The sequence below is a fragment of the Achroia grisella genome, unplaced genomic scaffold (assembly GCF_030625045.1).
Source record: "Achroia grisella isolate CSIRO2021 unplaced genomic scaffold, CSIRO_AGI_Agris_v1 utg2167, whole genome shotgun sequence".
Lineage (NCBI taxonomy): Eukaryota > Metazoa > Arthropoda > Insecta > Lepidoptera > Pyralidae > Achroia > Achroia grisella.
Genome location: NW_026712716.1, coordinates 860,620 through 886,290, shown reverse-complemented (window position 1 = coordinate 886,290; position 25,671 = coordinate 860,620). Strand labels below are relative to the sequence as shown.

General features: G+C 44.5%; 1 protein-coding gene across 1 annotated transcript; it reads left to right on the top strand.

Moving 5' to 3' along the window:
• Nucleotides 1–146: 146 nt before the first annotated feature.
• LOC131842364 (general transcription factor IIH subunit 1) lies at nucleotides 147–25,010 on the top strand. The gene is made up of 11 exons (XM_059190906.1): nucleotides 147–564; nucleotides 2,235–2,436; nucleotides 4,302–4,438; nucleotides 4,867–5,068; nucleotides 7,192–7,297; nucleotides 7,930–8,043; nucleotides 8,604–8,849; nucleotides 10,108–10,206; nucleotides 14,335–14,452; nucleotides 21,239–21,471; nucleotides 22,339–25,010. Exons 1-11 carry the CDS (start codon nucleotides 411–413, stop codon nucleotides 22,459–22,461), a joined length of 1,734 nt encoding a protein of 577 aa, XP_059046889.1. The 5' UTR covers nucleotides 147–410; the 3' UTR covers nucleotides 22,462–25,010.
• Nucleotides 25,011–25,671: the final 661 nt, after the last annotated feature.

The following is a 25,671-nucleotide window of genomic DNA, read 5'->3' as shown; positions in this document are numbered from 1 at the left end:
CTTTTATATCATAGAGTACATTATAATAGAAATTATTCAAAGACAATATAGAGACTTCTACATATATAAAACTGTCTGTTCTGACAGCTTTAGCTGATAGATATAAGGACAGAGACAAGTTTCTCAAACAAAATGTTCTGTGCAAACAAAAATGCACTGCGAATGGTTCGTGCATTGCCTAGAATTTCATTTTTTGTGTAATTACAACTAAAATGCGTTTTACACGAGAATATATACAAAATTTTTAACTTTAATGCTGTCATTAAATGTATCGAAAACAATTTTATATTGGGAAGTGGAAATTAAAATTCTATTTTAGTATTACTTGAATTTTGTCCTGTGATATTCGAAGTTCGGGAGTTGGAAATTTTAATATTCATAAATTTTGGTAAGATTTCGGCTGTGGAACAATGACTACGTCTTCTGAGGACGTATTGCTCAGCGTCAGTTATGTGAAATATAAAAAGGGCGATGGGACTTTATACGTAATGAATCAAAGACTGGCGTGGATGCTTGAAAATCGAGATACAGTGGCAGTTTCACATAAATATGCCGATATCAAAAGTGAGTTCTCTTTAATTACTATGTACAATTGGTAAAGTAAAGTCACTTCAGCTTACTCAATGTGTATTTGTTACATCTATGAACCTATGTGTAAGTACAAATTTATTAAATTATTCTTAAAAAATCATTGTATCATACTAAGAACAGGGGACTTGAAATAGTGCCAGTGCTGTGTGCAGTAGTTATTTGTGCAGATTATTTAAGTTAATAGCTTTTTTTTTATAAAGAAGTTTATTTTTCTAAAACACTGATAAGTACTTGACTATATAAAGATACAATGGATGTTTAGTTTAAAGTTCAAAGTACATTAAATTAATTTGTATGTAATTTGTATCATTGTATCAGTATAATAAATAGTCATTAATGTTATATAATTGTAAAACAATTGAATATAATGGGTTCTAAGTGAAACTTGTGGAGAATTATAAAATAATTTTAAGATATTTTGTTACTGTGAAGTGGCTTTAATATTTATACTATACTAACTGTGCCCAAGGTCTCACACCCATGAAATTTATAGCCTATATGTTATTCTGATGTAATCTATATTACTGTAAAGTTTCATTACAATCTGTTTAGTAGTTTTTGAATGAAAGAGTAACAAATATCTATACTCACAAACTTTCGAGTTTATAATATTATTAAGATTATTTTCAACTTTATTTGCTTTTTTTGAGATTGAAGGTAGTTATGTCTATGCTACCATCATGACACAGACAGCCTCAGCAGTCTAATGGTGCAGCATGAGACTTTACTTAGTCTGTGTCCATACTACCATCTACCTCATGACAACAGCCTCACCGGTCTAACGGTGCAGCATGAGACTTTACTTAGTCTGTGTCCATGCTGCCATCTACCTCATGACAACAGCCTCACCGGTCTAACGGTGCAGTATGAGACTTTACTTCCAATAGTTGTGGTTCAATTCCTTTCAAGATGCAAATATTTGCATTCATGAATATGATTGTTTGTATAGGTCTGGATGGTTTCTGTGTACATAATGTATGTATTTAAAACTATTTAAGCATTTATGTCAGCTGTCTAGTATCCTTAACTTATGCTCTGCTTAGCTTGAACTAGATGAATTGTCTAGGTATATTTATTATTATTATTATTTATATCAAGTTTTTATATTAATTTTAGTTTAGTCATACTTTCAGTGCTGTATCTCGCACCATTCAAGGAAACAGCTTTTTCAATGAGTTGTGGCCACTGAAATCTATACATCTATACCTATAAATAAAATTGGAGTGCATGTTTGTAATATTGAACCAACCAGCATATGAATATAAATATGGTACATTCACCAAAATAATATGTCTGTCTGTCTGTTTGTTCCGGCTAATCTCTGAAACGGCTGGACCGAAGTTACTCCTTATTATATCAGCTACCTATCAAAAAAAGTCCCGTCAAAATCAGTCCAGCCATTTCAGAGCTGGAACTAACAGACTGACAGACAAGAATTTTAAGAAATGTTATTTTGGTGTATGTACCATATTTATATTCATATGCATGTAGTAGAAAACGGTTATTTCAATATTACAAACAGACACACACTCCAATTTTATTTATATGTATAGATTAGCTGTACCCATGGTTTCACCCATTTGGTATCTTGACAGATAACTTTGTACAAAGTGTAAAATTGTAAATGCTATTTCTATTTTCAGCACAAAAAATATCACCAGCTGGCAAACCAAAGGTCCAATTACAAGTGGTGTTGCATGATGGCACTTGTTCTACATTTCATTTTGTCAATCCCGCCGGTGCGGATGCACAGGCGAAGGACAGGGACCAGGTGAAGATGCTGTTGCAGAATCTTCTGCCAAAGTTCAAGAGACAGATAGATGGCGAGCTGGAAATGAAATCTAGGTAATGACTTGTTATTTACTCTGGGTGTTGTGTGACCTACCTGCAGGTGTTGGGTTATGGTGTTTGTGCCACTAAGGATGGTGGTTAAGGCGTAAAGGTCTATAAAAGAAATTAAACAGGTCTGAACTTGCTTACTCATCTAGTTATCTAAATATATATCAAAGGTGACTGACTGACATAGTGATCTAATAACGCACAGTCCAAGCCACTCAACGGATCGGGCTGAAATTTGGCATGCAGGTAGATGTTATGACGTAGGCATCCACTAAGAAAGGATTTTGATTAATTCTACCCTCAAGGGGATAAAATAGGGGATGAAAGTTTGTATGAAACTTTGTCAATTTTAAACCGATCGGGCTGAGACTGCATGCATAAAGCTACTATGACGTAGGCATCCCCTAAAAAAGGATTTGGATAAATTCCACCCCTAAGGGGATAAATTAACGCGCGCGAAGCCGCGGGCAAAAGCTAGTATATTATAAAACCAATTGGAAATGAACACTACAATTTAAAGATTTCCACAATAGTAGTGAAAACAGCACCCTTAACAGACGCACAGACAAACAATATGTCTGCATAATATCGCAAAGGTCCTATCTTCTTTTCTTCTTAGCACTGTCTCACTTTGTGCGGGGTCCGCTCTCCTAATTTTCTCTCTCTCTTCTCTCCTTTTTCGGCGCCAGGACAATCTGTCTTGGGTTGTCGGGTCGGGTAATTTTTCCGCAGCGATAATCTTCCTCATGCCTCATGCTTTTTTTTTATCACATTATCCTCGTCATTTCGCATTCGTCATGCAGTGAATGTATTTTTTAAATAATTGTTTTTAATAATGATATAAAATGAAATTTTATTACTTAAAATATGGTACCTACCTACTATTACGTAGATAAAGTCCACCAATAATATTTTTTCTCATATATCTACACTTGCCCCTCCGATCGATCCCCCGTCCAATTCAAACGGGGATCGAAATTACGACGGCCTGAGCCGAGGTGCGAACCCCTAGTGGTGCCCTCAGACTAAAGTCGTATCCGTCAGGCAGGAGTTGGCCTTCAGCCGCTCCATAAGTCCTTCCGCGGGTTTGGAGTGCCATCTGCACTCGCCCTCTAACGTCCGGTGAAGCTGTAAAGGCCTGCTGCGGCTAACAGCATTAGAGTAAACCGAAAAAAGAATTTAAAAAAAAGTCTAGACTTATTTTTTTCATAGATTTAGAACCTTTAGACTATTGCAGAAATAATTTTTTTATCACTGTCTGAACCATCCAGTGTGATAGCTAATTCTGTTGAGAAGAACTGGCAAGAAACTCACTTGGTACTTGTTTTTTTTTAAGCAGTGAATTTCTTACTTTTTTGTTATATGTGTAGCTGAACAGAATACTGAACAAATCAAATATAAAAATGTGAATAGTCAGTACACATTTATTGATTGTAATTTGAATGGTAAACAAGCTTTCGGTCTACCTAATGGTACTCATAAGTGGTAAGTTATATTATTATATAACTCCCAGAATACCACTTATGCAGTGACAAATGTGCATAGCAATAGTTGTTCATGCACAGAATTTCAATTTAATATTAGACATAGACACCTATAACATAGATAACATAGACATATATAAGTATTCAATGTAAATAAACTGACTTTAAAAAAAAGCAATTTAGTTGAGTTTTTTGCCAGTTCTTCTCAATTGAATTTGTTTACTGAATTGGATGGTAGGGAAAAAATATTAATACAAAAACTTTAAATTCTGAAGATAATGAGGGACCAAAATGTCCCACATGATTTTTTTTATTTGATTTGTTTTGTATTGTTATTTGAATAAAGTTTATTTGTGCTAAGTAATATAACTTATTGTTTTTTTACAGGTTACTCTCCCTACATCCTATTTTAAAGCATTTATATGAAGACTTAGTGATATCAAAAGTAATTAATAGTGAGGAATATTGGAACACACCTACATTAAAACATTACACGGAGTCCAATAATGTTAAACAAGAGGCTGGTAAGTTATATTAAACACTAGCTGTTCCCGCGACTTCGTCCGCGTGGAATTTAACTTAATTTTTCTATAAAAAATAAATAATAATGCCTAAGTTACTCCTTATTACATCAGCTACCTGCCAATAAAAGTCCCGTCAAAATCGGTCCATCCATTTCAGAGATTAGCCGGAACAAGCAGACCGACAGACAGACAGATAAAAATTGTAAATAATGTGATTTTGGTGTATGTACCGTATATATATTCATATGCATGTAGTAAAAAACGGTTATTTCAATATTAAAAACAGTCTACTTTTTCCCAATTTTACCTCTAATCTTTATTTTGTTTGGATTTTTGTTTGGATTTGGGATTTTTTTTCTTTTGCTAATTCTCTGAAAACCTTTTATAGGATTTCTTTAGAAATGTGCCCTTGTGAAATTTTTCTACAGGTGTTTCTGGAGCGTTTCTGGCGGATATCCAGCCCCAGACTGACGGGTGCAACGGTCTGAAATACAATCTCACTCAAGACATAATAGACGCAATATTCAAAACGTATCCAGCAGTAAGAAAGAAACACATAGATTATGTACCCAATAAGATGACAGAAGCCGAATTCTGGACTAAGTTCTTTCAATCACATTATTTTCATAGGTAATTGTTTGTTCAAAATTAAAGAAAAAATCAATTCAAAATATCTTTATACATGTAGGTCTATTACTTATTGTCAGCCTCGGTGGTCTAGTGGTTTAGCACACCGCTTTACAATCCGATGGTCGTGGGTTCGATTCCTCGCACGGTACAAACATTTGTATTCATGAGTATGATTGTTTGTATTGTTCTGGGTGTTTTCTATTTAAATCTATAAATATTGTATAGATATACAAAAATATCCATGTATTTATATCAGTTGTCTAGTACCCATAACACAAGCTCTGCTTGGCTTGGGACTAGATGGCGTTGTGTGAATTGTCCTGAGATATTATTATGATATATCAAATCTACCGTCAGTTCGGAATGATTTCGAGACGAGAAGAACTGACAAGAAACTCAGCTCGTATTCTTTTGAAATGAATGTTATACATGTTTACAATAATATATATTCATTATAAATTCAAATTTGGGAGAATAGACTGACCACCAGCATATACTATTACAAAGTGTTCGTAACCTGAACAGACAGTCCCCACAAGCAGCACCCGTTCACGAGTATGACGGTGTATGATGTTAGAAAGTTATATCTATCTTTGTTTTATATACAACACTCGCTATTGCCGACACTGTCTGCTGTTTTGGATTTAAGATAGTGTATGATGGTCAGCCTTAAATAACAAGCAGATAGACACTTTAGAACGGTCGGGATTTGATAACAACTAGAGAAAGTCGTAATGCTTTCCTGTATATGTGTCTTTTTTTTTCGGACTAGTCTAATGCTGTTGGCCGCAGCTGGCCTTTACAGCTTCACTGGTCGATAGGGGGCGAGTACAGATGGCACTCCACACCCGCGGAAGGACTTATGGAGCGGCTGAAGGCCAACTCCTGCCTGATGGATACGATTTTAGTCTGAGGGCACCACTAGGGGTTCGAACCTCGGCTCAGGCCGTCGTAATTTCGATCCCCGTTTGAATTGGACGGGGGATCGATCGGAGGGGCGCCCGGGGACGCCGGTGTGGAGCGCCCGGTTGAATGCGCAATATTGTGTGTTTGGGGTCGTCGTCTTCGCCGGCGAGGACGGTGTCGTGTGTGTGTGTAAAAGTGTGTTCGGGTGGAACGGATGGGCCCGTGGGGAGGTTACCTGCCGTTGTGGGGTCGTCGGGGTCAATGAGAACGTGCCTCGGGCGACGTTGTCGCGTATGTCGGATATTACTCCTCGGTGCGTAGTCGACCGCACTGACTATAAGCGGGTTAGGGTGGGATTGGCCAGAGTCGAAGTAGTGTATGGTATACAAAGTAATAGTTCATTCATTCATAAATTTAAGACTACTGCGCTCTTGTCGGTGGAGCTCTTGCCACTTTCTACGATCTTCCATCATACTCTTTAAGCCTTGATACAGACTCCAAATCTGTCTTTAATTTGTTTGATGTAGCTGTGCCTCGGTTTTCCTCTCCCTCTCGTTCCTTCTATCTTTCCCTCAATAATTAGTTTCAAAAATTCGTCGTGCCGTATCAAGTGCTCCAACATTTTTCCTCTTCTACTTTCTATAGCATTCAATATCTGCCTTTTTTCTTTCATCCTGTGCAATACTTCTACATTTCTTAATAGTAGTGAAAAAAATCTCGGAATGGTGAGGTCGCTCCGTGAAGCATGAGAAGACACTAGTAGTCTTCTGCGCTTTTGGGAGGAGCTTGGCTGGCTACTTTAGTAGTATGGCTCTACACGAACAACGGCCCGAATGAGGCTAATTGCGGAGACTGGAGTCCAACATACAATACAATACAACACAAATAGTAGTGAAATTAAACAAAAGAATATCAATTTCATTAAATATTATTTGGTAATTTGTACAATTTCTAAATGAAGTATGGGATTTGTCATTTGTAAGTGTAGTTGTTATTAAACTCAAACTTTATAACAGAAACAAAATGGCCTCTTGAATGACTCGCGCTGGCTTAATCCGCTGCACTTATACACAGGGGACAAACGAGCATGCGGCTCACCTGATGGTAAGTGATTACCGCTGATCATGTGCACCCGCAACACCAGGGGAATTGCAAGTACGTTGTTGTTGCTGCTGTATGTATACAGGCAATAATGGATTGTTATGATGTATTTCCAGGGATCGTATAGCATCATCTTCCAGTAAGGACCTGTTCGGGGAATGTGCCAAAATGGACGACCATGCAATCGCGTCAGCTATGAAGCACACAACGCTGGATCTCACAGTATGTACTCAACTTTTGCCCGCGGCTTCGCTCGCATTAATTTATCCCCTTAGGTGTGGAATTTATCAAAATCCTTTCTTAAGGGATCTTTCAGCCCGATCCGTTCAGTGGTTTGGGCTGTGCGTTGATAGATCACTATGTCAGTCACCTTTGAGTTATATATTTATATATGGATAGAAGATTGATTATCCTAAAGCTGTTGACCGCAGCTGGCCTTTACAGCTTCACCGGACGTTAGGGGGCGAGTGCAGATGGCACTCCAAACCCGCGGAAGGACTTATGGAGCGGCTGAAGGCCAACTCCTACCGAGTGATACGACTTCAGTTTGAGGGTTATAATCACCGCTAGGGTTTTGAACCTCGGCTCAGGCCGTCGTAATGTCGATTTCCGTTTGAATTGAATTACATATTTAATTATATTTTATAACTGTGTACGGGTTTAATGAACTTATTACACAATGGGAAACAAATATATCTAAAGATCATACAATAAAAATAGATAAATATTACAAACTGATAAATGAATCAATGAAAAATGGTTATGTGATCTTGTTTATCATCCATTTTTTTTATGGATTATCATCCATAATAAAATGCTAAGTTGGTCTCTATACAATGGACGTGTGCTTACAGGTAGACCTGCCACAGTTCAGCGAAGCAGCGCCTCTAGAAGAGGATACGGAGCGTGAAAAGGATAATTCCATTCACCGCAACATGATCAAACGGTTCAATCAACACTCCATCATGGTAAGCATTATTATCATGCAATTTGAGGAATTTCATTGCCTAGACACCGCGCTAGGCATACCCCCAGGGGTACATGAAGTTGCAACAAGGGGTACGTGCGTATCAGTAAAACAAACATACACACGCACTCACAAACTTTCACATTTATAATATCAGTGTGATTGCTACAATAAGGGGTACGTAAAGTTTGAGGTCTTTTTTGAAGTGGTATGCAGCAAAAACTAATTGGGAACCACTGGCCTAGTGGTTTAACATACTGCCGCGGATGGTCGCGGGTTCGATTCCTCGCACGATGCAAACATTTATTTTCGTGAGTCTTATGTGTGTCACCTCCTGTGGTGACTTAATAATATACTGTATGATACAATCACACTTATGAATACAACAATTACTTGACACCGTCCGCGGATTTGAATCCTCTACGTTCGAAAGAAAATTGGTATGCAAATCCGCTAGACCACCGAGAATGTAAAAATAAAATTAATACATACTTTAGATACTAGTTCTTTGTTATCACTAAACAAATAAAAAATCTAAAAGCATTTTACTTTCTTTTCCAGGTGCTCAAAGCTAGTCATAAAACAAATTCTAGTAATATAAATAGCAGTAATAGTAACAAAACAAATAACAACAAAGTTGTTGAGAATGGTCTGAAAGAGACAAACGGTGTGGGCGAGAAGAGGCCAGCACAAGAAAATAGCACAGACCCACCGGACAGGAAGAAGAGAATATTAGAGAAGATACACTATGAAGATCTAGAAGATAGCAATAGGAGTGAAACTGCACAGGAATTGAAATTATCTAAGGTACTATTTTGTAGAATGAGGTGTTTCCAACAATCCATTTCACTACCTCATAAATTTATATTATTTTGTTTCATCCCGCTACTGATAACAATATATGGTCACAAATATTCAGTGCGAAAACTTGACTACCGTTACGACCTTCTTTTCTATTAGGTGATCTAATACAGTTTGAGGAACAGTCAACACTAGGCTTCCAAGGATATAGCTTACTGAACCAAACTCTATTTAAGGCCTGAAGATGCCTCGTCCAGGAGCAAAACACGTGGCACAATATTGGTATAGACTCAATAACCAATTAATAAAAAATTACAATAAGTTGCGTGACGAAATAAAAATACTACTGATAAATATGTTCAAAAGAGAGTTAAAAAGATGGCTGATCAATAAGTGTTTAGACTCTGTTGATGAATATTTTAATACATGAAGTAGGTAATCGAAGTACTTTTCCAGAAGTTTAATTTAATAATGAAGAAAATAAAATGTAACTGAGAAATATGTATACTTCTATAATAAATATACACTGTTAATTTTTGCATGCCAGTTTCTGGTGAAATGTGTGATACATAAATTATAATTTTTTAAGAAGATGAAAATCATTTATTGACAACTATTATTGATTTAAAATATACATTTACACATTTGACATAGGTACATTTTACATATGCACACACACACACACACATATACACATAGAAAAATTACAAAAAATCATCTTCTATTATTTATATATAAGGTTGGCAACATGGCTGACAGTCAGCATATGCCGTGACAGCTAGCTGTCACGGCGCTGGTATTCTATGCCTGTCATTAGTGACATCACGTACAGCTCGATATTTCAGTTCTTTTGACCTTAGTGACAGATGTCATTATTGTTACTGACAGTCAGCAAATATTTTTTTATATCCTGTAAACCACTTTTAAGGCAAAATAAAGGTACTTGTATTTGTAATCTCACACATGCTAATTGTAGAAGAATTAGACAGAATATTATAAATTATTAAGTAGTAAGGTACATCTGTTCATTGTCTGTAATTATAACATTTATCTTGATCGTTGAATTTGCGATACCTAGGTGTATTGTCAGGAATATCTATCCACAGTGATTTGCGAAGGTAGTTAGGAAGTATTTATTTTTAGATATCATGGTCATCCTTTACTGGTGGGGCACCGGTGTATATCTTTAGCACAAGCGGGTGTAACAATTCATTATTTTTCATTACAAATGCATATTTTAAAGTTATATTAATGTTGTTCACAGGTAGAAAGATATTTGTTAGGTCCATCGTCTCACACGACGCAGACGAGTGGTCACTGTAACAATCCGCCGCCGGTCTCCGCGTTAGCATCCATTTGTCAGGTGAGATATGCATGTTCGAATCTAAATATTATACTAGCTGTGCCCTCGGTTTCATCCGTGTGTAATTTATAGCCTATGTGTTATTTTTATGTAAGCCGACTGTGTAAAGTTTCAGCAACATTCGTTCAGTAGTTTCTGCGTGAGTAACAAACATCCATTCAAACTTTTGCGTTTATAATATTAACAAGTTTTTTTAATGAGGACAAAAGTTTGAAACGGAATCTTTAAGGGGTGCGGATGGATACAGTTTGATGTTACTTTTACCTACCAAAATCCTCCGGAACCGCCACAGTCGCCTTCGTGCGGGGCGGCCTCCAGCGGGACTCCCGCCGCGTGTGCGGGCCGCGCGCGTCACATCGCGTCTGAACATCGGATGCTTTCGGATCCTCCTCCGAGTGTCCGCGGCCCCCCCCCCCACCACCACCACTCACAGCAGCGCACGCGTGCTTACCATCGCCCACGCACTCCCTCCGACGTCGTCGCCCCGTGCCGTAGCCCGGGATGTCCTCCAGAATAGAATATAATAGAATAGAAAATCATTTATTCAACTAAACTTAATTTAAGCACTTTTGAATAGACATATTTTGATTCTACCACTCATTCGGAATGCAGATTCATCACAATAAGAATAAGCAAGAAACTTGTGTGTTGCTCTTTTTAATAGATGTTCTTTTTATATAAATAATTACAGTGTCACAAGTAAGAGGCATGCGATAATCAACATAGAAATGACTACGCACTCATTATTAATGTAATCAGATAATATTGTCAGTGCTATGTATTTAAAATTTTTCTACAAAAACATTATTATCGTTAACGAATTCTTCAATTTTATAGTAAGCTTTTTTGCAAAGGAACTGTTTTATTTGACATTTAAATCTTTTTTCTGGCAGATTTACAACAAACTCTGGTATTTTATTGTAAAACCTTACGCAATTACCATAAAACAAATTACTAACTTTAACCAAACGACATTTAGGTAAACTCAGTTTGTTATTGTTACGTAAGCTTTTATTAGTGCAATCACTAACTCTTTTGAAACTGTCTATATTCTTCCTGGCATACATGATATTTTCATAAATATATTGAAAAGCAACGGTGAGGATATTTGATTCCTTAAAGCACTCTCGCAAAGACTCCCTGGAACCCATGCTATAAATGGAGCGAATGGCCCTCTTTTGTAAAATAAATATTGTATTTATATCAGCTGCTTTGCCCCATAACAAAATACCATACGACATAATGCTATGGAAATAGCTAAAGTACACAAGTTTAGCCGTTGCCACGTCTGTTAATTGTCTAATTCTTCTTACCGCATAAGCGGCAGAACTAAGTCGACTCGCCAATTTAGTAATATGAGCACCCCATTGCAACTTGGAATCTAATGTAATACCTAGAAATACAGTATTGTCCACAAAATTAATAGGTTTATTGTCCAACATGATTTTTGAATCTACCGGCCTTACATTGGGGAGAGTAAATTTGATACATTTAGTTTTATTTGCATGTAGTAACATATTATTAGCCGTAAACCATTTTAAAACATAAGAGAGAGCACCGTTTACTTCGTCCAAATCATCAATATGTCGGTTGACTTTGAATAATAATGAAGTATCATCAGCAAACAGAACTATGTCAGCTATCTTTTCTACCATATAAGGAAGATCATTTATGTAAACTAAAAATAAGAAAGGACCTAAAATAGAGCCCTGAGGAACATCCATTTTAATACTAGTTCCCTCAGACTTTACACCATTTATTTCAACAACTTGCATTCTATTATTTAGATAGGATTTCATCATGCTTTGTGCTTCATATCTAATACCGTAATGTTCAAGTTTGAGCAAAAGTGTTTCATGTTCAACGCAATCAAATGCTTTTGAAAAATCACAAAATGCACCGACTGCATCCTGAGACCTCTCCCAAGAATCAAATATATATTTAATGAGAGCTACACCGGCATCAGTAGTTAATTTACCGGCCGTGAAACCAAATTGTCGACTGTGAAGCAGTTTATTTACTTTAAAGTGTTGCAGCATTTGATTGAGCATAATTTTTTCAAACACTTTACTCAATATTGGTAAGATTGATATAGGCCTATAATTACCTACCTCAGTTTTTTCTCCTGACTTAAAGAGTGGAGTTATTTTGCTATGTTTCATTAAATTGGGAAAAACACCGTCAGAAATACATTTATTGAAAATTGGCTTAGGGTAATCGACTGTTGCTTGTGATTTCTCTTGTGTCGGTTTCATCCTTCGGCTTGTGAGAACCTAGAAGTTCTAACTCATTTACACATGAGTATTTTTATTCCATACTCTTATATTTAATTTTATTCCATTTTTTATTTAAACGAAAAAATGTAGTTTCAATAAGAATGCCACCGACAAATATAAAAATTGAGTCTGAATATCTGAATAGCTAATACATAAAATTTTGACCCGCTTGTCTTAAAGCGAATGCCATTATTGTAAATTCGAAAAGTCCAAACGGAGTTACGATGGCGGTTTGCTCTGGTACTGCAGTTGGAATGGAATGATAAATTTTCCAGATGTCGATTTTGCTGAATATAGATTTTATACTAGAGTTATACGAGATATCCAATATCCTTGGTAATAGATACCGGTCTGGTACGGTAATATTATTCAATGCGCGGTAATCAACACATGGTCTTCATTCGTTATTGTTATTTTTCACCATGTGCAGTGAAATGTCACATGGACATCTTGATGGTCTGCATAGACCAATTTTCATTATGTCCTGGAATACCTTTTTTTTATTTATTCATTTATTTCAGGCAACTAGGCCCATATTATAAATACCTTATAGACTAACATACATATAATATAATATTTAAAAACGAATACAATGATATTGACTGTGTGATCACGGCACTGAAGACGGTAATCTGCCACGGTAGCGCCGATATACCACACCTTTCGGCCAGTAGTCCTCTTTCATGAAGGTGGACAGCAAGTCGGTGGGGACCAGGGCCACAAACATTTTGAAACTCGCGTTGTGACTCGACTTTAGCTGCGTCACCCTCAATGTCAGGTTACTCTTGGTACGAATAGAATCGACAATGTCCTGCTCCTTAGTGGCGTAATGTAGACGGGACAGGTACATTGTCGTGGTCGGTGTAGCAGCACGCAGCAGAAAGTTCGGCCCAGTGAGTGCAGTGCCACAATGGTTCCTATTGACCCTGTTTGTGCGCCTCTTCTTTTGTACCACGACGAAGCCATCATCGTCGCGGTTACCAGTGGCAGCACACGTAGGGTCAATGTTCAGTGCCGTTTTTGGCACACGCCGCTGTACTGAAGCAGTCGGTTTGCTAGCGACGACGGCGGCAAAATCTCGACGCTGTAGTTGCACCGAGGATTTTGTTAGCGCTGCAGCTCGCGAGCGAGCTGCGGGCGGGGAGCACGGGGGGCGCGGCGGGCGGCGGTGACACCACGTCTGGTGACGTCAGTGTCGACGCCGAAACCGCTGACTCCGCCGTGAACGCATCGCGGCATGCCCCACGGCGCGTGTCCTGTCCACTTCCTTGCGCAACTCACTAATTATGTGCTCTGACGCATTGAAACGTAGCGTCACATCTGCCAAACTCTTTTTTAAGGACACGATATCCTTGAGTAAGCTGGTAACATCGATGTGGTCAAATGAAACTGGAGTCTTTTTGGCTTTTTAGCTGCCTTATATTTGTTTCACTTTGTTGTGTTTTTCCAAAAGTTGCCTTATAGGTTTTGGGCAATTCGGAGTCAATGGAGCGAAAAGTACTGTGTGTATTTATGACGGTTCCGTTTGCGTCAAATGATTTAAAATCGCTAACGCTCTCCAAAGAGAACAGTACAATACTGTGCTTGTTTTCTTATCACCGAGATATTTGCTCCGGTGTCCACCAAAATTTATAACCACTGTTGGAGTCGGTTATAGTTAGGCGGTTAGAGGGACGAACAGCACTGAGTTAGTTTTTTGACGACTGTCTTTCGTGGTTCCAGGAGCAAGGGATCTGGCATTTATATGCTTTTTGTTTATATCTGCGATGATAATAACAATAGTCGTCATTTTGTTTTTGCTTTGGGTTAGTAGTATCGGGGTTGACGTCTGTATGTTTGTATGTGTCGACAGTCGTGGGCGGGCGTGGCGCGGCCGCTGCGAGCCAGCGCCAGCGCCGCCGTCGGCGCCCTCGGGGAGCTCAGCCCCGGCGGCGCGCTCATGAGGCACCACCACGCCGCCTGCATGGCGCGTGAGTACTGCACACTGTACACACCGCACACACCGCACACACCGCACACACTGCACACACTGCACACACTGCACACACTGCACACACTGCACACACTGCACGCTCAGCCCCGGCGGCGCGCTCATGAGGCACCACCACGCCGCCTGCATGGCGCGTGAGTACTGCACACTGTACACACCGCACACACCGCACACACCGCACACACTGCACACACCGCACACACTGCACACACTGCACACACTGCACACACTGCACGCTCAGCTCCGGCGGCGCGCTCATGAGGCACCACCACGCCGCCTGCATGGCGCGTGAGTACTGCACACTGTACACACCGCACACACCGCACACACCGCACACACTGCACACACCGCACACACTGCACACACTGCACACACTGCACACACTGCACGCTCAGCTCCGGCGGCGCGCTCGAGGCACCACCACGCCGCCTGCATGGCGCGTGAGTACTGCACACTGTACACACCGCACACACCGCACACACCGCACACACTGCACACACCGCACACACTGCACACACTGCACACACTGCACACACTGCACGCTCAGCCCCGGCGGCGCGCTCATGAGGCACCACCACGCCGCCTGCATGGCGCGTGAGTACTGCACACTGTACACACCGCACACACCGCACACACCGCACACACTGCACACACCGCACACACTGCACACACTGCACACACTGCACACACTGCACGCTCAGCTCCGGCGGCGCGCTCGAGGCACCACCACGCCGCCTGCATGGCGCGTGAGTACTGCACACTGTACACACCGCACACACCGCACACACCGCACACACTGCACACACCGCACACACTGCAACACACTGCACACACTGCACACACTGCACACACTGCACGCTCAGCTCCGGCGGCGCGCTCCTGAGGCACCACCACGCCGCCTGCATGGCGCGTGAGTACTGCACACTGTACACACCGCACACACCGCACACACTGCACACACCGCACACACTGCACACACTGCACACACTGCACACACTGCACGCTCAGCCCCGGCGGCGCGCTCATGAGGCACCACCACGCCGCCTGCATGGCGCGTGAGTACTGCACACTGTACACACCGCACACACCGCACACACCGCACACACTGCACACACCGCACACACTGCACACACTGCACACACTGCACACACTGCACGCTCAGCCCCGGCGGCGCGCTCATGAGGCACCACCACGCCGCCTGCATGGCGCGTGAGTACTGCACACTATACACACCGCACACACCGCACACACCGCACACACTGCACACACCGCACACACTGCACACACTGCACACACTGCACACACTGCACACACTGCACGCTCAGCTCCGGCGGCGCGCTCATGAGGCACCACCACGCCGCCTGCATGGCGCGTGAGTACTGCACACTGTACACACCGCACACACCGCACACACCGCACACACTGCACACACCGCACACACTGCACACACTGCACACACTGCACACACTGCACGCTCAGCCCCGGCGGCGCGCTCATGAGGCACCACCACGCCGCCTGCATGGCGCGTGAGTACTGCACACTGTACACACCGCACACACCGCACACACTGCACACACCGCACACACTGCACACACTGCACACACTGCACACACTGCACGCTCAGCTCCGGCGGCGCGCTCATGAGGCACCACCACGCCGCCTGCATGGCGCGTGAGTACTGCACACTGTACACACCGCACACACCGCACACACCGCACACACTGCACACACCGCACACACTGCACACACTGCACACACTGCACACACTGCACGCTCAGCCCCGGCGGCGCGCTCATGAGGCACCACCACGCCGCCTGCATGGCGCGTGAGTACTGCACACTGTACACACCGCACACACCGCACACACCGCACACACTGCACACACCGCACACACTGCACACACTGCACACACTGCACACACTGCACACACTGCACGCTCAGCTCCGGCGGCGCGCTCATGAGGCACCACCACGCCGCCTGCATGGCGCGTGAGTACTGCACACTGTACACACCGCACACACCGCACACACCGCACACACTGCACACACCGCACACACTGCACACACTGCACACACTGCACACACTGCACACACTGCACACACTGCACGCTCAGCTCCGGCGGCGCGCTCATGAGGCACCACCACGCCGCCTGCATGGCGCGTGAGTACTGCACACTGTACACACCGCACACACCGCACACACCGCACACACTGCACACACCGCACACACTGCACACACTGCACACACTGCACACACTGCACGCTCAGCCCCGGCGGCGCGCTCATGAGGCACCACCACGCCGCCTGCATGGCGCGTGAGTACTGCACACTGTACACACCGCACACACCGCACACACCGCACACACTGCACACACCGCACACACTGCACACACTGCACACACTGCACACACTGCACGCTCAGCCCCGGCGGCGCGCTCATGAGGCACCACCACGCCGCCTGCATGGCGCGTGAGTACTGCACACTGTACACACCGCACACACCGCACACACCGCACACACTGCACACACCGCACACACTGCACACACTGCACACACTGCACACACTGCACACACTGCACGCTCAGCTCCGGCGGCGCGCTCATGAGGCACCACCACGCCGCCTGCATGGCGCGTGAGTACTGCACACTGTACACACCGCACACACCGCACACACCGCACACACTGCACACACCGCACACACTGCACACACTGCACACACTGCACACACTGCACGCTCAGCACCGGCGGCGCGCTCATGAGGCACCACCACGCCGCCTGCATGGCGCGTGAGTACTGCACACTGTACACACCGCACACACCGCACACACTGCACACACCGCACACACTGCACACACTGCACACACTGCACACACTGCACGCTCAGCTCCGGCGGCGCGCTCATGAGGCACCACCACGCCGCCTGCATGGCGCGTGAGTACTGCACACTGTACACACCGCACACACCGCACACACCGCACACACTGCACACACCGCACACACTGCACACACTGCACACACTGCACACACTGCACGCTCAGCCCCGGCGGCGCGCTCATGAGGCACCACCACGCCGCCTGCATGGCGCGTGAGTACTGCACACTGTACACACCGCACACACCGCACACACCGCACACACTGCACACACTGCACACACTGCACACACTGCACACACTGCACACACTGCACGCTCAGCCCCGGCGGCGCGCTCATGAGGCACCACCACGCCGCCTGCATGGCGCGTGAGTACTGCACACTGTACACACCGCACACACCGCACACACCGCACACACTGCACACACCGCACACACTGCACACACTGCACACACTGCACACACTGCACGCTCAGCTCCGGCGGCGCGCTCATGAGGCACCACCACGCCGCCTGCATGGCGCGTGAGTACTGCACACTGTACACACCGCACACACCGCACACACTGCACACACCGCACACACTGCACACACTGCACACACTGCACACACTGCACGCTCCGCTCCGGCGGCGCGCTCATGAGGCACCACCACGCCGCCTGCATGGCGCGTGAGTACTGCACACTGTACACACCGCACACACCGCACACACCGCACACACTGCACACACCGCACACACTGCACACACTGCACACACTGCACACACTGCACGCTCAGCCCCGGCGGCGCGCTCATGAGGCACCACCACGCCGCCTGCATGGCGCGTGAGTACTGCACACTGTACACACCGCACACACCGCACACACCGCACACACTGCACACACCGCACACACTGCACACACTGCACACACTGCACACACTGCACACACTGCACGCTCAGCTCCGGCGGCGCGCTCATGAGGCACCACCACGCCGCCTGCATGGCGCGTGAGTACTGCACACTGTACACACCGCACACACCGCACACACCGCACACACTGCACACACCGCACACACTGCACACACTGCACACACTGCACACACTGCACACACTGCACGCTCAGCTCCGGCGGCGCGCTCATGAGGCACCACCACGCCGCCTGCATGGCGCGTGAGTACTGCACACTGTACACACCGCACACACCGCACACACTGCACACACCGCACACACTGCACACACTGCACACACTGCACACACTGCACGCTCAGCCCCGGCGGCGCGCTCATGAGGCACCACCACGCCGCCTGCATGGCGCGTGAGTACTGCACACTGTACACACCGCACACACCGCACACACCGCACACACTGCACACACCGCACACACTGCACACACTGCACACACTGCACACACTGCACGCTCAGCCCCGGCGGCGCGCTCATGAGGCACCACCACGCCGCCTGCATGGCGCGTGAGTACTGCACACTGTACACACCGCACACACCGCACACACCGCACACACTGCACACACCGCACACACTGCACACACTGCACACACTGCACACACTGCACACACTGCACACACTGCACGCTCAGCTCCGGCGGCGCGCTCATGAGGCACCACCACGCCGCCTGCATGGCGCGTGAGTACTGCACACTGTACACACCGCACACACCGCACACACCGCACACACTGCACACACCGCACACACTGCACACACTGCACACACTGCACACACTGCACGCTCAGCCCCGGCGGCGCGCTCATGAGGCACCACCACGCCGCCTGCATGGCGCGTGAGTACTGCACACTGTACACACCGCACACACCGCACACACTGCACACACCGCACACACTGCACACACTGCACACACTGCACACACTGCACGCTCAGCTCCGGCGGCGCGCTCATGAGGCACCACCACGCCGCCTGCATGGCGCGTGAGTACTGCACACTGTACACACCGCACACACCGCACACACCGCACACACTGCACACACCGCACACACTGCACACACTGCACACACTGCACACACTGCACGCTCAGCCCCGGCGGCGCGCTCATGAGGCACCACCACGCCGCCTGCATGGCGCGTGAGTACTGCACACTGTACACACCGCACACACCGCACACACCGCACACACTGCACACACCGCACACACTGCACACACTGCACACACTGCACACACTGCACACACTGCACGCTCAGCTCCGGCGGCGCGCTCATGAGGCACCACCACGCCGCCTGCATGGCGCGTGAGTACTGCACACTGTACACACCGCACACACCGCACACACCGCACACACTGCACACACCGCACACACTGCACACACTGCACACACTGCACACACTGCACACACTGCACACACTGCACGCTCAGCTCCGGCGGCGCGCTCATGAGGCACCACCACGCCGCCTGCATGGCGCGTGAGTACTGCACACTGTACACACCGCACACACCGCACACACCGCACACACTGCACACACCGCACACACCGCACACACTGCACACACTGCACACACTGCACACACTGCACGCTCAGCTCCGGCGGCGCGCTCATGAGGCACCACCACGCCGCCTGCATGGCGCGTGAGTACTGCACACTGTACACACCGCACACACCGCACACACTGCACACACCGCACACACTGCACACACTGCACACACTGCACACACTGCACGCTCAGCCCCGGCGGCGCGCTCATGAGGCACCACCACGCCGCCTGCATGGCGCGTGAGTACTGCACACTGTACACACCGCACACACCGCACACACCGCACACACTGCACACACCGCATACACTGCACACACTGCACACACTGCACACACTGCACGCTCAGCCCCGGCGGCGCGCTCATGAGGCACCACCACGCCGCCTGCATGGCGCGTGAGTACTGCACACTGTACACACCGCACACACCGCACACACCGCACACACTGCACACACCGCACACACTGCACACACTGCACACACTGCACACACTGCACACACTGCACGCTCAGCTCCGGCGGCGCGCTCATGAGGCACCACCACGCCGCCTGCATGGCGCGTGAGTACTGCACACTGTACACACCGCACACACCGCACACACCGCACACACCGCACACACTGCACACACCGCACACACTGCACACACTGCACACACTGCACACACTGCACGCTCAGCCCCGGCGGCGCGCTCATGAGGCACCACCACGCCGCCTGCATGGCGCGTGAGTACTGCACACTGTACACACCGCACACACCGCACACACCGCACACACTGCACACACCGCACACACCGCACACACTGCACACACTGCACACACTGCACACACTGCACACACTGCACACACTGCACACACTGCACACACTGCACGCTCAGCCCCGGCGGCGCGCTCATGAGGCACCACCACGCCGCCTGCATGGCGCGTGAGTACTGCACACTGTACACACCGCACACACTGCACACACCGCACACACTGCACACACTGCACACACTGCACACACTGCACACACTGCACGCTCAGCTCCGGCGGCGCGCTCATGAGGCACCACCACGCCGCCTGCATGGCGCGTGAGTACTGCACACTGTACACACCGCACACACCGCACACACCGCACACACTGCACACACCGCACACACTGCACACACTGCACACACTGCACACACTGCACGCTCAGCCCCGGCGGCGCGCTCATGAGGCACCACCACGCCGCCTGCATGGCGCGTGAGTACTGCACACTGTACACACCGCACACACCGCACACACCGCACACACCGCACACACCGCACACACCGCACACACCGCACACACCGCACACACCGCACACACTGCACACACGTCGTACATACAAAACACCTTTAGTTTAAAAATGTAAATGTAGTGTAATTAATTTTATAAAAATGAATAAATGTATGTTGCGTATATTAGAACTGATCCCGCCGGACGTAAAGAGCGAGCTGCAGCGTCTGTACGTGTCGTGCGGGGAGTTGTTGCGTGAGTTGTGGCGCAGCCTGCCGCAGCCTGCGGGCGCGGGGGGTGCGGGGGGTGCGGGAGGTGCGGGGGGTGCGGGGGGGAGCACTGCCGACGACGACGCGGCGCGCGCACACAACTTCTACGAGGCGCTGCTTCGGTTTCGGAACGTCAAGTTGCGGCCCTTCGAGGTAACCTCGTCACTATAATCACTACCCATATATTTACGTTCTTTCACACGCAAATCGTGTTCACGCAAATAAGATTATATGAAACTAAATAGAAGGAAAACGATCGGGCGATCCGCCAGCTCGCATATTCCGCGTCCTTCAATCGTGTTTTTTTCGGACTACAGTAATGCTGTTGGCCGCGACTAATCTTTACAGTTTCACCGGACGATACGGGGCAAGCGCAGACGGCACTGCAAACCCGCGGAAGAACTTATGGAGCGGCTGAAGACCAATATCCGCCTAACGAATACGACTTCAGTCTGAGTTTTATGTCTCGGCAAAGATCATCGTATTTTCGATCCCCGTTTGAATTGGACGGAAAATCGATCGGAAGAGCGACCCGGAGCATAGATAGGAAGCACCCGGGTGTGATTGAGGTCGTCGTCTTAACCGATGAGGACGATGTCGTGTGTGTATGTGAAAGTGGGGTCGTGACGACACGGATGGACTCGTAGGGAGATTAACTACCATTATTGAGTCGTCAGAATCAATAAGAACTTGCCTTCTGTCGTGTTCTTGCATTATCTGACTATAAAGCAAAGACAGAAGTATAGAATTATTCATAATTTATAAATATTAACGTCTGTTTGGGATAGAAAAATTGTTGATTAAAAAAATAAAGTGGAATAACATGAAAAGTAAACTCAATAACGTACGCAAGAGTGAACATAAATAGTAGATCAAAGCAATCGCTCGCAATTGCGCTGGTGTTCAAACAACTTCTGATCGCGCGTGAAAGAAAATGTCATGTAACGGCAGCTATTAGCTCCTAGCTCCTCTGACATACTGTACGGTTTTAATTCGATGTAAAATACATTTCAATTTCAGGAGAAGATGCTACGAGACCTCACACCATTGGCGACGTCCCTGACCCGTCATTTGAACCAAATGATCGACGCCGCATGCGCCAAGTACGCCGTGTGGCAACAGAGGCGAGCTGCGCTACGGTAGTACTAGAAGTACTACCAGTACTGCCGACGCTTCGCCTCGGTATAGTATTACAGTACGTAGCAGCATTATAACACGTTTCTCTTCGCAATACTACCGGAACAAGTTCATGTCCTACCTCAACGTGCGGTAGTACCTTGATTTCTTGCGGTACTATGGCGACATTAGTATTACAGTACGCAGCATTACGATGCTTTCCATCCGCAATATTATCGCAACTGGACGATGTCCTACTGTAGTGTTCACTTTGACATTTAAGTCTACTTATAAATCGTAGTATATAATTGTTATCGACATAATATCGTTAGTCATAACGTCTTAACTTCGCGGTGTATTCACGGGGTATCTAAATAATATGTTAATTATCGCAGGCTTCCTACATGTTACTGCTTATTCATTTATTAAAAATAAAACATTTATTCAACACACAAGATTCTTGTTTTCCGTTCTTGTGAAGAATCAAAAATATATTACTATTCAAAAGTGATTATATTGAATTTACTTGAATAAAGATTATTTCTATTTCTATTACTAATTTTACACTACAACTACCTCAACGCGGTAGGACATCAACTATTTGCGGTAGTATAGCGACACGATGTAATAACGCACGATACAATGTTGTATGGGGCCATACAAGTCTACCGGTATCTGTAAAGTAACTTAGCAATATTTGCTAAACGGTCTGATATATTTGAAACTAGTATTTGTGCAAATTAAAATACTCGATGATCAAAAATTATTTCGCAATAGTTCAGAGTCACAGATATCTTCAGAAAATATTTCTAAAGATACTACTACTATAATAAAAACAAATATTTTTCCGCCATGTTGGTTTCCCGCGTTTTCAATAATTACAAAATGGCGTCGTATACACTATGCGTTCGGAAATCAGTCTATGAATTAGGTTATAGACAGATGTTGCCTTAATCTAACCAAAGCAATGTTTTGCTTAATGTAATTAAATTTGATTTATTTTTGTTACATTATAGTTAAAAAAGTACATAATATGACGGATCATTGCACAACCATAAACAAAATGGTGGACAATTATGGCTTGGATATACACAAAGTTAAGTTTATAGCAAAACTAAATTTGACTTACCCACAAAATGTTGTACATACGTATTTAGTAATTAATGTATAATAATAACTCATCTGTGAATAACGAATATCAAGTTAATTATACTTTATTTATGTAATGTTATAATGTTGATTGCATTTTGTAAACCAAATCGAATCGAAGTGGAGTTACTCAATAGTTTAATATCACTCGTAAATAATAATCGAGGCAAACTGTACAAAGTTGTTCCCGTTTGAGCAGTGAAAGCTGTTCCCGTTAAGGCGTGAGATGAGGCAGTAAAATTACAAGGCATAACGCCTTGATTGTCAGAAATGGCCATGCATATATTACGATGGGCATCACAGTCGATTATGTTATGTCCGTAATATATGCAATGGTTATCATTTACCATCAGGTGGCAAGTCAGCTTATTTGCCATTCGTGTCTCTAAACTTTCCATTATAGGAACATTGGTGCAAATAATAATTATTAATCTATGGTTATGGTATAAAACTGCTAAAATCAATTCTAGTACCCATAACAGTCTCTGATAGTGTTTATTTAAACCACACTCGTATTTTATAAATAAAACCGACTGAATCAATAGTATAATTAATTATTTATACAATTTAATCTCCAAGTCTGCTTAAATATCCGAATTTGAGATTATGCCATACTGCCTACACGCGATTTTATTTAAAATTAAACGTTATGTAAATAATAACAGGTTTTTATGTTAAAATTATTCATTAAATCTTTTACCGTTTAATGTTTATATTATAATTTGTGTTGTTAATTAGGCATATCAATATTTGTACATTGATTTTAATTAGTTATTGGATTAAATGTAATTTATTTGTGTAACGTATCATAACAAGTGTTACAAAATTCATAAAAAAAATATTCTCAACGAAAGATCATAAATGAATTAATTGTTGTCGTGGACCGATTACGATGTTATTGTAAATGACTGTAGGCTTTAAATTTGTAATAAAGAGAAATAATTAATGATTGATATATACTTGAATTATATTGAGTCTGAAAACTGTAACGATGTATTTATAAGTAACTGTCATATCGCAATTTGACAAATACAAAATGGCGGAATATGTCAAAACGTGTATTGTGTTCGTACATTATTTAATGAAATGGCGACAATAACGCATTAGTTTTTGTAAGTGTAATAATCCAAAATATCTCGCGTTACCACGTCGACATAACTAAATAACTAAATTTAGATTTAATGTGTTTTAGTATTGAGAATGTATTTTGTTAGCGATTTGATTTACTGAATAAATGTACGTTTAAATTGAACCGGTCGAAGCAATAATTACATTGTTGATTTCATGTATAGAATTCTGAATAATGTAACATCGAGCACATATTTGTTGTTTGTTACAATTTAAAAAACATATGTGGCTAGTTCGTATGTTCCAATTGTGTTCTCGATAACCATTATTCTCAAGATCTCTAATATTTTTGTAATGTCAAATGTCCCTACATTTGACATTACAAAAATATAAATACAAAAATATATTCGTTTTAATCACCCCCTGGTGATTAAAACTTGTTTGGGACTAGATTATGAGTCCCAAACTGAGTTGGTACATGATAACCGATAGATATAATTAATTGTGTATTACATACATAATATTTACATAGAACAATATCCAGAACAATACAAAATGTTTGTATTGTACGGGTATAAATCCTACCATAAGAGCGGGCTCACATTATCAAGTTGGAACTTGACGACGCCGTTCGATTGGCGGAATTCCAAAGAGGGTGGGGCTTAACAACCAATGCCCCAATCAAACAGCTTTGTACGCACGGGCCGTCGGGTCTGAAATGAATGTGAGCGCACTCTAATAGTGACGTCAGACCATAGAGGTCGTCAGTTCATTAATGTATATTTTTGGTTAAATTACTACCGAAACGTGCACGGTAGAAAGATAATATGATAGCTTTTACATACATCGGCTACAGCCGAAACCGTAACTCCAATTGTGCATCGAAATTTCAATAGTATGATAATTTTATATACATCAATAACAAAGTACTATACTTTGATAGGTTAGAACAAATTTGTTATAAAATCCTAGCTACGTTTAACATAAATATATTTCTATACATTAAGGTTTCATAGATGC